This window comes from Oenanthe melanoleuca, chromosome 6 (genome assembly GCF_029582105.1).
Source record: "Oenanthe melanoleuca isolate GR-GAL-2019-014 chromosome 6, OMel1.0, whole genome shotgun sequence".
NCBI classification, from domain to species: domain Eukaryota; kingdom Metazoa; phylum Chordata; class Aves; order Passeriformes; family Muscicapidae; genus Oenanthe; species Oenanthe melanoleuca.
The window spans coordinates 22,179,216-22,192,749 of record NC_079340.1 but is presented as its reverse complement, the minus strand read 5'-3'; the positions used below and the strand labels follow the sequence as shown (position 1 = coordinate 22,192,749).

Sequence of the window (13,534 nt, the reverse complement as noted above, 5' to 3'; positions counted from 1 at the left end):
TGATATTATTTTGGTGCATGTTTTTCCTTCACCCACTAAAGTAAATGAAACTAGCAAACCTGCTTCACTTTCTCCTTATACAGCCTCTCCTTTCCTCTTTTTGTCCCTTTGCATCTGCATATCCTTCCCTCCCCTGTCTAAAGGTACCACTGCTCTTCAGGGCACACATTGGGAATATATATTTTTTTCTTCATTACATTTAAAAGCTACTGCTTTAACAAAAACAGCTTTTGAGCCGTTGCAACATGAGAACAGCTGTAGCAGTGAGATGAGAAATGGTCCTAATATAGAGAGATTTTGGGGGCTGCATTGCTGAGTTGGAAATGCCATCCATAGAATATCCCCCTAGTGCTAAAACCCATCGAAATAGATTGGAATGACTTCTTGGATTCTTTATTATTTTTAATGACTTGTGCTATATCCAAAGGAAGTTGGAGAACACTGCTCACTCCTGAACTTAGCCTCAAATGCTCTTCTGTGCATTTGGTCCAGCTCTGCATGCAGAAGAGGAGATGGAAGGAGAGTGTATCTTTGTAATAGCAGTAGGAGTTGTTTTAAACTCCATGTCTGTCCAGCAAATAATGTTTTTCTGTTGTTGTTGTTCTTCCCCAGCTCGGGGATTGGATCACATTGCTGAGAACATTCTGTCATATCTGGATGCCAAATCTTTGTGTGCTGCTGAGCTGGTGTGCAAGGAGTGGTACCGGGTGACGTCGGACGGGATGCTGTGGAAGAAGCTCATTGAGAGAATGGTCAGGACAGACTCCCTGTGGAGGGGTTTGTCAGAAAGGAGAGGATGGTAAGGAAACTGAATCTTCACCTCTTTTGCCCCCATTCAGGACAGAAGGGGTTGTGTGTTTCAAACCATATTTGAACAGTGTTATTCAGCTCTGAAGCATGGATGTTCGTTCCAAACCTGGCAGTTGCTTACACCCAAAATCAGGGTTTGGGGAGTTACAGTATCATTTGGCTATGTGGCAAGGTGGGGGATTTTTTCTTCAGCTTCCTCATCTGATCATGCTCTTACCCCACTGTGACAAGTGAGATCGACAGACTGAGATTTTTACACCCAGCCTTTCAGTTCAAATTAAGAAGCTGTGTATGCCTCAAGGGAACCCTAAACCGGTCAGCAGTTCAGAGCAGAAGAGCTTTTTCAGGAGTGGCAGTGGGGGAGCATGTGCTATGAATTAGTTCTTTCCTGATAGGTCTGTTTGTTTTCCTCAGCAGATTTTCACTATTAGATATCTGTTTAATTTTCAAACTGGAAGCTGAGGGTAGGTACCACGGAGAATAGGGGACTTTAGAAATGCAGATAGATTAGTTAATAATCATCTGGAATAGCCTTACTACAATGTAGGTCTCACTCAAGTTTGAAGCTGCTCTGCTAACATTTCATTAGAACTTTCTCTCTCAGGGGTACACCCTTTAATACATAATTTTCTTTTCCAAGGGTGTCCCTAGGACGTTGGCAGAAGGGAAACTGGGTATGAATATTTCATAAACAAGATAAAAGTGACAGCTCAGGCATTTTGGTTGCTATTAAAAAGAAAAAGATACGGAGTTGCAAACAAAGACTCTTGGTTTATGGTTAATTTTGTTATATTGTTTGTCTCAGGAAGTAAAGGCAAGTAAATCAGGATTATGAGACATTCTTTAAAAATAAATACTACTTTGATATGCTTCCAATAGTGCAGTGTTTCTAAAGAGTGTAAAATAAACACAAGCATGGCAGTGGTAACTTTTGCATTTCTTTTAGTGCCTCATTCTCTCCAAGACTTCCATTTTTCCTTCCTACTGTTGAGGTCACAGTAAGTCCCGAGAGGATCTTGAGAAGTCATTTAGTCCTTTTTGTTTCCCATAGGCAGAGACAGGTTTTTCTTAAGTCATCCCAAATCTTTGTCTTAACTTGTTCTCAAAATCTCTACTGATGGAGATTCCCCAGGCAATGCCTGGAAAAGGAATTTGATGGCTTCATGCTTTTGCTCTTTCTAACTTCAGTGTTTGAGAGGTTTTCCTGATATCTAGGCTGTCTTCCTAGGTACAATTTCACTTGTTATGTTTGACCTGCTCAGATAAACAGGACAGTTTCTCTCTCCTTTTTGAAGTAATCTTTTCCATGTTGGAAGATGACCGTGTTTCCTATGTTTTGGCTGCACTAGCCAGCAGTAACGATGTGTTGTCTTGTCCTCTTACTATTTCTGGTTTTCTCTGTTTAGACCCTTCCCAATTACTCTGCATTGTTGGAGTATGGTGTAATCAGCTGAGTGTCTTCTGCCGAGGCATCACTGGGGTTTGCTCTCTCCACACTTCAGAATTAACATTAGTGCCAAATAGTAGTCATCCAGGCACATGACATTTCTAAAAGACAGGTGCAGAATTTTGCTTTTCATCTCAAGGACAGTCACCCTGTTAGTGCACCTCTTCTTCAAGTTCGTGCTAAGTGCTGGAGGTAGCTTTTAGACAAAAGCAAGTAGTACCCAAGTCTTTCAGGTTGCCCTCTGGTTATCTCTGTGATGAACAGATAGAACTGTGTGGTTAAGAGAAGCAGACAGGAAATACCCAGTGCAATTGCATCTCTACCATGTAGAGGGTTATAGTTTGTAATCAGTGCTAGCTCTGTGCATGGCACAAGGAGATGAATAACTGGACAGTTCAGAATGATGGATGGCTGGTGTTACTTGGTTACAGCTCCTCAATTTGCACATGAGCTGCCTGATTTCAGCATTTGCAGGTTGTGCTTTACAACAGAACCCACCCCATTCTGCAGCATGGCAGCCTTCATTGGCAGATTGTCAGGGAGCAGTAAGGGTTACACAGATTTAGAGAAATATAATTCAGAAGCCCAGAATCTGGGCACGCTTGTGTCCATCTGATTGAATTGGCTGGTCATCAAAACTTGCAAACAATAGTTCTTTTTATCCCAGAGCTACAGCACAACAACTACTGGGATGCCATGGAAATTCCAAGCGATCCTTCAGCTGAACTGTAAACAACTGACTACATGCAGCAGGGCACGACTTACAGGCAGCAACCAGACTTAGCTAATGAAGTTAGAAAGAATAAAAAGCTTTTTAGGCACACAGGCTTGTACACAGGTTTTTGTAGACCTGCCCCAAGTCTCCCAGGATGTCTCTGAGGTATTCTGTGCATCTCTAAGGAGGTTTTCATCTTCCTTGGCCAGTAATATTAATTTTCATGAATGCAGTTCCAGGCTGGATCACAGTAAACAGGCATCTGTCTAGTTAGTAGTTGTCTGCATCCATATGTTCCATCTTCATGTGTTTGTTCCCATATGCATGTCTGCTGGTCATTGTATTTGAAGAAACAGGTGATTCCTCTGTCCAAATGTGAAAGCACGTTTCTCTTGAGTTTTACTTAGAATACTTGATTTAAAGAAGTATCAAAAGTTCTATTCCTGAGCATTTGTCATTTTGTTTGTCCATTCCTAGAGTTTGATACTGCCTTACAACCCAAAGATTTTGGTTTGTTGATGTGATCTCTTTAGATCAAGTGTATCAGGGCAGCTAATGTACAGTCTCTGAAATTAGTTTTGAGGTATACTGTATAGAAAGGACAGGAAGGAAAAGCACAAGGAAGTATTGAACAATTAATTATGCTGTAATGGAGCAAGGGAGGGAGGAGTGGAGAGCTGGCCTGGTGTAAACTCTGTGCCTCTGATGCCAGGATTACACTCAGAGGCATTTGTGCCTGTCTCCATTTTGTGAGGCATGTTGCCAGGCAGAGCAGCAGTTAGTACGCCCATGGTGGGGTTTACTAGCTTCCACACCGTGTTTGGTGGCTTCTTAACTTCAGGATGAGGAATTAAAGTTTTTTACACAGCAGGCAGTGATTGCCGTTTACAGATTTTTTTGGTAACAAAACTCTAGCTTGGGATATGAGTATTCCAAATTAGTGTTGAGATGAGAGAGGCACCACAGATGAGGTGTTGCTTACCAAAACAGAGTAGTAGCAGTAAAATGTCCATGTACCCAAACTGATACTGTTCCAGCTAATGCAGATAAAAGCTAGCCTTGAATGTGCAGTGAATTTGAGGGTTCCTTGGCTTCTTTTGCTTACTTTGTGTGCTGTATTTTAAAGGCGACCTCTGATAATGTGTGTGACTATTGCAGGCATGAACCATTGTCAGCCCTTACTGAGCTGAATGGGCCCATGTCCATAACAGAGAATTTATTTTCCTTCCCCAACACAGATTTTTCTTGGATATTTCAGTGTTAAAATGCAACACTGATATTGCAGGGCAAACAAGGAACCATCCCATCTTAGTAAATTAAGTTTGATTATGAATCTGTCAGCAGTGGTTACCATTTGTAAAATGCCAGGAGAACTTTCTCTAAAGTGCTGAAGCATGATTTGTGTTCAATGGAAGTGTTCTTTGTCTTCCAGGGGGCAATATCTATTTAAAAATAAACCTCCTGATGGAACTGCGCCACCCAACTCCTTCTACAGAGCACTTTATCCCAAAATTATACAGGACATAGAGGTAAGAAACAGCTGCCAGGTGTGGTGGTGTTTCACCAGTTTTTTTTTAGTTTTGCTTTCTTTAAATGTTCCTGACTTATTATTGATGCTGAAATTCTGGGGATATTCCATGGCAATGTAATATTTCATTAAATCTCATATTTCTGTGTTTGTCTGGAGCTTGTAGGTTTGGGGTAGTTATAAAAAATCATGCTGCTCTTTAGACAGAGGATGAATCAGATTGTTCACAGCTGTTTGCAGGTGAAGTCTCCCCACTTTGCACATCAGATATCACAGCAGCACTGTAACATCTTGGTTTTCTCTGTTCCACCGTACTTTGCTCCTTCTGGTACAATGAGACCTAATAGGCTGTTACAGAAAGATATCAAGAACTGAGGCAGGGAGAAAGTGCATTTCTAAAGTCTGCAATCCTAAGACTCAGGGAAACAGGAAGCAGCTGAGCATGTTTGCCTTGCATTTAGTGTGAGCAAAATAGCATGTTCTGCTCGGGCACTGTTGTGACAAGTTTGTAAAAGCGCTTAGAGCTCAACTGAGACTTTCTCTTCAGTTTTTTAGCTGTTGAGTCACAGGGGGCTAAAGGTTGTAGACAGAAAAAGGCTTTTAGGTTACTTCTTCCTCATCATTCCCAACAGCACAGACCAGTTTAGCCACAATATGTTTTCCAAGCGTTTGTCTGTTAAATTGGTTTTATTACATGTATTTTAGAAAGCAGTTATGTCATTGTATGGGCCTGACTGCAGGAAAAAGCAAAAAAAAAGTGTCTGCTGCCTTCTCAACTGAACAAAAAAAAGGGGAGATAGTTCCATGTTGGTTTTTTTCCCTACATTGCATTTGTCTCCTGTCTCTCCTCAAGACAATAGAGTCGAACTGGCGGTGTGGAAGGCACAGTTTACAGAGGATCCACTGCCGGAGTGAGACAAGCAAAGGGGTTTATTGTTTACAGTATGATGATCAGAAGATAGTAAGCGGCCTACGAGACAATACTATTAAGGTGAGAATGCTCCATCATGGCATGCTAATGGCTTGGAGTGCCTATGCCATAAATAATAATGTCCTAGTTTCAGTGACACCTACCCAGTCTCTTGTTAGTAACCTAGCCTTCTCCTTGCCCTTCCCCCACCTCCCACCTGCACAGCAGCTATGCCTCTTTTATCTGGCTAGAGGGACCCTGTTTTCAGACAGACAGGCTTCACCAGCAGAGTTTCTGTCCAGCAGTAATTACAGCCTGTGTAATTACTGGGCCCTGTACCCTAATGAGAAGGGTAAAACCAATATTCATAGTAAAGCCAGTAATATGAAAGATGTCAATATATTGCACCAAAGAGCCTGTAGAAGACTCTGCAGATGCTACTAAAGGTGTTCTAAGTGCACTATGGAAGATGTGCTGTAGGGAAAAACAGTCTAGTCAAACCAGTAAGTGCTGAAAGACTAAAACCTTACTGAACTGTCCAGTTTTGAATGTTTGCTGTCTTAGATCTGGGATAAGAATACATTGGAATGCAAGCGAATTCTCACCGGCCACACGGGTTCTGTCCTGTGCCTCCAGTACGATGAGCGGGTGATCATTACTGGATCTTCAGACTCAACAGTCAGGTGTGTGCTCATGATTTGCACCTTTCTATTTGCCTCTTAGGACTTTAGCTTTGCAAGCTGCTGAAATGATCTCTTTCCAAATGTGTGCTGTTCAAGCAGTTCCATGAAGTAGTTCAGCGTATTTGTTCAGCATTGTGCTGTCCTTGTTTATCAGATGTCCATGCAAATCACTGTCAAGGAGAAATGAGAATCTAAGCCAAGGCCAGTCAAGGTCAAGATGACTTAGGAGGGCCATCTGGCATTTCACCAAGGTTTTGCATGTTTTGACTTTCCCTGAGAATGTTACAAATTCTCTTTGAGAATAACTTTTTAAGAGTTGAAGTTTTCAAAGCAAGTTTGAAGGTTTAGTCATCCATTGTCATTTAATTTTAACAAAATATGTATGACTAGATATCCTATGACTTTAAATTAAATTTCAGCATGATCTTTCTTTTCATTCAGTCTTTCTAACCTTGCTTCCCTTCAAGTCTCCAGTAAAAGGCTGGATACCTCAAGGTAGCACTTGTGGTGCATGTTGTGCGTTTGTGAAGTCCACTAGTCGTATTAGAGGGTACCAAAGAGTGCAAGACCTGTAGTGTAAATAGAGGTGCATATGAGTTAATGAATTGCAATATGAACTTGGATGTGAGGGGCAGATTGACTTCTCCATGTTGTTATATACTCCCTCCTTGTCAGAGTACAAGCAATGCTCATGGAGTGAAGTTAGCAAAGAGCTGCATTGGTGCCCTTTCCTGGAGCTATTAGCATGCATTCCTATGGCAGCAAGCTCCTCTGTGCTTGTGTAAACTACTACTGTTAAGCCAATAACTATTAAATTGAATTCCTGGCATGTGATGCATGCTGTCTTGCAGTTCTGCTAGGTTTTGGGGTCCTGTCATTCATAGGAATCCAGAATTTCAGCAACACTGCCTGCCTGGAGGTGATGTGGGAACTGCACTGAGCTAAACAGATCACAAAAGGAGAGGCTGATTTCTGTAACAAGCACTGTCATTTTCCATATCAGGCCAGGCAGGCCAAATTGCAGACTGGCTACTTGCCCAGGAATACTTTGTCTCCCACTGTATCTATAAATGTTTGCGCAGACCCCAGAGGCACATAGGATGCATCACTTTTATCCTTGGGTCTCCTCAGGAAGAGAGGCTTCATCCAATAGACAGTACAGATGGGCTCTTAATGCTTCTGAGATCTCAGGGATGCACTTGTCCAAAGAAGTCAGTGGGTCTCCAGCTCCTGTTCAGTTTGGCAACCCTGTCTGCAAACTGTTCGTATGTTAATGGCTCAGGTCTTTAGTTTTTTCTCCTTTGCATTTTCTAATTGGAATGTGGTTTCTTTTCTCATTTAGAGTTTATAAGTTGGTGCACTTTAGTTAGAAAATAAGACATTAGAAGTCTTTCTCACATCTTGCCTTTTCTTACTGCTTGCCTTATTGGCAGCAGGAAGTTTTAACTTCTGCAGTGTCTGATGTGCCTGATGATACAGCTATTTTCTGCTTTCATATAGTGTGTCTGGGATACAGGTGTGATAGCACCAAAAGAAATCTCTTTATGGAGGGCAAAAGAAGTTTGCCAACAGAATAGCCCAAAAGAAATATTTTTAAGGCTTAAAATCTTCATTTCAAGTACTAGAAGTTCTGTATGAAGCTTTGTCTAACTTGCATCTTAAATTATCTTTCAGTTGAAACAGTTGGTTCCAATAACATTAAATTGACATAAATGCTATGTCTTAATTTGGGTATTCAGCACATTCCTGGAATGTAGCTGTGTACCAGATGCACTGCAGGGTAAATGCAAATCATGGTGCAACTTGTGGCAATTACCTGTATTTGTTTGAAAATAATTGTCTTGTCTTCTGCTTCTGTACAAATTACTACATGAGCTGATAGTCCTGTGAGAGAGGTCAAAAATGAAGCCTGTCAAGGAACTTACTTGCCCACATTGACTAGAAATTAAGTGTATAATAGGCTGGCACAACCAGGAAACACCAGTTTTTAAGACCATCAGTCTTCTACTTTTCCTCAGCATTAAATTCCCTTAATTAAAGAATGTTTTTTTTCCTGGGTGCATTATTTTAATGGTGTTAACTGCATTGCAGGGTTTTTGGCTCCTGGCCTGTCTCAATGTACACATAATCAACAGGTTTATCTAATACATTTTTTAATGAACTATTTAATAGATGTAGATATAACTTGTGGTGTTTGCTTCTCTAATATCGCTGGAGAGTCAATTACCTCTCCCTGTCCCTCTCTGGCTCTGCAGAAAATTCACAGTGCAGGTTTTTAACTCTGATCTCTCTGGTTTGAAATGCGACCGTGCAGAGTGTGGGACGTGAACGCGGGCGAGATGCTGAACACGCTGATCCACCACTGCGAAGCCGTGCTGCACCTGCGCTTCAACAACGGCATGATGGTGACGTGCTCCAAGGACCGCTCCATCGCCGTCTGGGACATGGCCTCCCCCACGGACATCACCCTCAGGAGGGTGCTCGTGGGACACCGAGCTGCCGTCAACGTGGTGGACTTCGATGACAAGTACATTGTGTCAGCATCAGGTGACAGAACTATAAAGGTGAGGTGTTTCAGGGCTTTTTATTAGCAGCACTGGGGTATTTATTAAAAAAGAACAATGACCAGACAGGGAAGATAGCCCCTAGCAGGATCTTCCTTTAGAAGCAGTGTTCTTCCTCCTGCTCATTTGCACTTGTCCCTCTTCTGTTGAGCTGGCACAACCCATTTACACAGCTTATGGCAAACCAGTTCCAGGTACAGATGCAGTTGAAAAAGAACATATTTTTTCTGTGTTCTTTTTTGACTTGACTACTTCCATAACCTGTTCAGTCATTTCAACAGTTGTTAGAGTGCAGCATGGGGACAAAAGTGAAGGTGAGTGGATAGGAGACACTTAAGTGTTACTTCTATGATTCCAGTCTGCAGCATTAAACCTTAGGAGAATCTGTATCATGTGCAAACTAAATCATAGCCCAAGAATGCTAAATCTGGAAGCTAATATGATACTGCATGGCAAAAATTTTCTGTGTACAGTGACCCAACCAATCAGTTGCAGACTATAATCACAGGTCATCAGAGGGGTGATTTTCCCAGTCTTGATAGCATCTTCATTAAGAGCACTCTGGATGCATCTATATATCATACAGGCACCATCTTTTGTTAGTCTCTTCGTAATAATTTTGTCTCTGTGTGGTTCCCTCCCCCCTTCCTGTCACAGGTATGGAACACTAGTACCTGCGAATTTGTGCGCACCTTAAATGGCCACAAACGAGGCATTGCATGTCTGCAGTACAGAGACAGGCTAGTAGTGAGCGGCTCTTCAGATAATACCATCAGGTGAGAGACAAACTCCCCATCACAGGGTTCTGTGCAAGCACACTGCCTCTGGTGCAACTGAAGTGCTCTGTACCCTTGTCAACTTTGAAATATGCTTTCTTTGGTGTAGAACATTGGGAACTACTGGAAAGAGATATTAGAAGCCTGTTTTACTGTGTTGTCTTTCATCCTCTACATCTCAAGAGTCCTATACTCATCAACAAGTTGCATTGCTCTGACAGTTCTGGTGTATGAAAGAGCTGGCAAGTACCACTTTCTACAGTGTCCTCTTGTGATATTTTAATTGGACTATGTGTCTAGTTAAAGGGGTCAGATTTGCAGTAAGAGGCATTTAATCCTCGGCAGAAATCCTCCTGGGCTCTTGCCAAACTCTTCTTGTGGTACTTGGCACCTGGTTAAGTTTGGAACAGCTGGTTTAGAGGATGAAGTTCAGTTTGCTGCCTTTTGCACTTCTCCAGCTGCCCTGGTCACAATCTGAGATTTAACTCTTTCTGGTATCACAAGCCAGAATTTCTCCCTACATCCTGCAGCTGCTGGCAGAGGTATGTCCCACTAATTTCAGGATGTATGGAACAAGCTTGAATATTAGTTTATGTGATATAGAAAAATGCCTCTCTTGTGGAAATGGAAGTAACAGCATCTTCCCTTTTCCCTTTGTCATTTTTTTAAGTAATTGTCTGCTTTTTGATAAAACTTGGAAGCAGGGCAGTGTAAGTAGGAACCCTTCATTTCACATGTCAGTAATAATTTTTCCTTAGAACGGTCCATGCTATTGTTTGCCTGCGGACTTGGTTTGCAACATGCTACCTCTCCCTGCTCTGCATTCTGTAGGAAAACAGTGACCTTTGGTTGACATCACCAAGTCACTGTTCCAGATTTTAGTACAGGGCTGTCTGAGAGCATGTCCAGGAGAGATAAAACTTCCATCTCTTAATCAAGGGAAGAGGTATTACAGACATTGTGTAAGAGCAGCACCTCTTGGTGAGAACTTCAGCACTTCAAATACTTGGTGAGAACTTCTGCAGTTGTACTATTAAACTTGGCCTCAGAAGTAAAACAAGAAAGAGTTAAATACTACAGAAGTTTGGGAAGGATCTAAAATATGCAATGCTAATAAAAATAAATGTCAAGATAGTGATAATGCTAAACAGGAATACAGTTACTTTTATGCTTGCATTGGACAAAATCCCTACTTGACAGATAAATTGTGCTAGAATTTCAGGAATGTCGACAGTGAATCTTAATGCAAGTCAAGTTTAGAAGCAGTGTAAGCAAAAGATTTACCCGATGCTGAAAGACAGTTTAGCATTTTATGCACTTAATGCCCAGCCATTAGCAGAGGGCACAAGTCAGTGGAAGGATGATTAAGAAAAAGGTTCCTAAGTCATCTTTGTGGATAGCTTGGTGCTTTGTAGGTTTGATTTTAATCCACTACCAGATGTTGTGTGCTGGACTTCAGTAGATGCTGATACAGAGCTTGAAAGTCCATTATTCCTCAGTTGCAGGGAAACTTTTTTCCAGAAGATGACTTTGTGATTTCTGATTTTGCAACTGCAAACATTAAGGACATGTTAAGTGCCTGATCAGTAGTAGTAGTTCTGTAGGGAGACTCCATGTACAAAAATGATTTAGGTCTTGATTTAGGCCAGAAATTTCACCTGTGTAAGAGAACACAACTACACAGAAATCATTATCATTGTGCTAATTTCCATCTAGCAGAAACTGGTCCATCAAGTTTAATCAAATCACTTTAGTATCTTAGCTTCTAGGGCCAAAGTTCTTAATTGCTATAGACAAACATGGTATAGAAGAAAAGGAGCCAGGGAATTTAGGGTAAGAAAATAAAATTAGACCTTATCATCTTGGGTTAGGTTTTTAATGAGTGGTTGGTCTTTTATTTCTAGTGTATGCACACATAAGGATCTGATACCAATCTGTTTAGACAAGAGCATTCTCTTCAAAGGTGGGGATTCAGACTTACCTGCCTTCTGTACATTTCCCTGCTCTGCTTTCAAGTGAATTAAAGGCTGAGATAATTGCAGACCTCCCTCTACTTATAGAAATTCTCACAAAGTTATAAGAAGGAGCAGTGGTAGTGTTTTTGACTGCATACACATTGTAGTGATTTTTTTTTAGCTCATTCTCAAGCCTTAAGCTTTGTTCTTGTACTCTTTGTTCTTTTGAATATTTAAAGAAGTAGAAGTTAGAAAAACTTTCCAAATTTGAGAAAGACCTTTGGCACCAACTCTGCTGAGAGACCATACTCTTAATAGCAGTTGTCCCCTTTGTACATGAAAGCCCATTTGCCATGTGACATGGGACATGATCACCTCTTGTAATCCCATTCAGATTCAGGTAAAATCTCAGAATGGGACCTGAAAATACAGGCCTGAGTTAGTGTGATGCAGTCTCCCAGAGCTGCTGGCAATTTCAGAATTAATGGCAAGGAATGGAAACACATGGCACAAAAGTTCCTGGCACAAGATTGTTCTTCAAACCTTTCTGCACCAATTAATCTCTGGCATTTCTGTCCTATTTACAGTCCTTGAGAGACATAATGCTCTCTGACCAGCCAGAGTGCCTTTGGCTGACCTTTGTCATGGAGTTGCTTGCTCTGACCTTGACTGGTGTGCTGTACTCAAGTGAAAACTCTTGGGCCCTTCACAGATTCCTGAAAGATCAACTTCAGAGACTGAAGAATCACTTTGTGCTCCTTGTTGTTTTCAAACATGTGCATAGACATAACCTCTTGAAGTTCTACAAAAGTTCATTTCTGTGTTGTCCAAAGTGAGAGCAACTTGTTGTGGCAGGACAGCTGCAATCATTATCCACCAGCCTTGGGCACATATCAACTGGATCTGGATTATTCCCTGGGGAACCTCAGGAATAAAATATGTGGGGATGGTTTATCTCTTTCTTTGTCTCTCAAGCAAAAGTGACCTGACCTCTTAGCAGCTGTGCTGCTTCAAGATGTGTCACCCGTAGAAATTTCACAAACCCCCCATATTTCCCGCTACTGTGAAGTTCATGCCAGTCAGAGCACTTACTGAATAAGCATTTGAGAACATTTGTGACTGCTTTCTTTCTCCTGTGTGTCAGGGAGTCAGAGCAGATATTGCTATTGCAAGATTGTATGAGCAGAGCATGTCTCAGCCAAAGATGGAAAACGTCTAGACAATACATGTCAAAGAGTTACAGTTCTTGTAGGAAAATAATCTTTCTTTAACCATGGTAGTTGGGAGTCATGTCAAAGAGCTGGCAAAAGTATGGAGAACAAATTGACTTACTTCATAACTGTTTGAAGCATTTAACTATTTTTCAAGGTAGTGTGCAAGTGTAAAATTATGTATTTTAATTTATTCTCCATGCTGACAATCCATCACAAAAGCCGAAACTCTGGGATACTAACAGTTGAATGAATAATGTGTTGCTGGGCCTCTTACTGTATATTGGTTTGGGTGTCAGAACTTTTCAAAAAAGATGTATTATTAGAAACAGTTCGTATAGAGCCACAGGAGTTATTTGAGAGCAAGAAAAAAATATATTTCAAGATAATAAACACAAAATAATAAACATTTTAGCTTATGTGTAAGATGCCTGGATTACAGATTAAACATACCAGTAGAAATGGCAATGGAAAAGGTCTTGTTAATTCTTGCACCTCTCACCACCATATTGATAACTTAATTTGTCTGATGGTAGTCTCCAATCAGAAGTGGGCATGTAGGTGTACAGAAAGGGGCTCATGCCCTGTGAAGGTGATCATGTCAATTGAAACAAGCTGCCAAGGGGATTGGTAAGTGTCCCTCTCTTAATATCTTAAAGCCAAGGCACAACACTTATGAACAATGAACTTTTTTAAGATAAAGTGAGGCTCACTGTGAAGATAACTGGGAGATGTCCTGTGTTACTAGAGCAGTAGATACTAATACTACTGGTTTGTGACTCATCTGGCATGTGTTACTGTTACATCATAGGGTCATGTGGAAAATCATGTATCCATTTAACTGTGGGAAAGGGAGTGATGAGGGTAATTTGTTTCTTCTTTGTTGTTCCATCATAGTCTTTATTTCCAAGTTTCCATTAACTACAAGGAAATAT

General features: G+C 41.1%; 1 protein-coding gene across 13 annotated transcripts in view; it reads left to right on the top strand.

The window, feature by feature from the left end:
- The window catches only part of BTRC (beta-transducin repeat containing E3 ubiquitin protein ligase), a 119,609-nt gene that overhangs the window by 94,981 nt on the left and 11,094 nt on the right, over positions 1-13,534 (top strand). For all 13 annotated transcript variants that reach the window (XM_056494681.1, XM_056494689.1, XM_056494691.1 and 10 more), the window contains 6 exons: positions 613-799; positions 4,405-4,501; positions 5,354-5,491; positions 5,975-6,093; positions 8,408-8,657; positions 9,315-9,433. In XM_056494681.1, the coding sequence (XP_056350656.1) occupies positions 613-799; positions 4,405-4,501; positions 5,354-5,491; positions 5,975-6,093; positions 8,408-8,657; positions 9,315-9,433 (910 nt within the window). The remainder of the gene's footprint in view (positions 1-612; positions 800-4,404; positions 4,502-5,353; positions 5,492-5,974; positions 6,094-8,407; positions 8,658-9,314; positions 9,434-13,534) is intronic.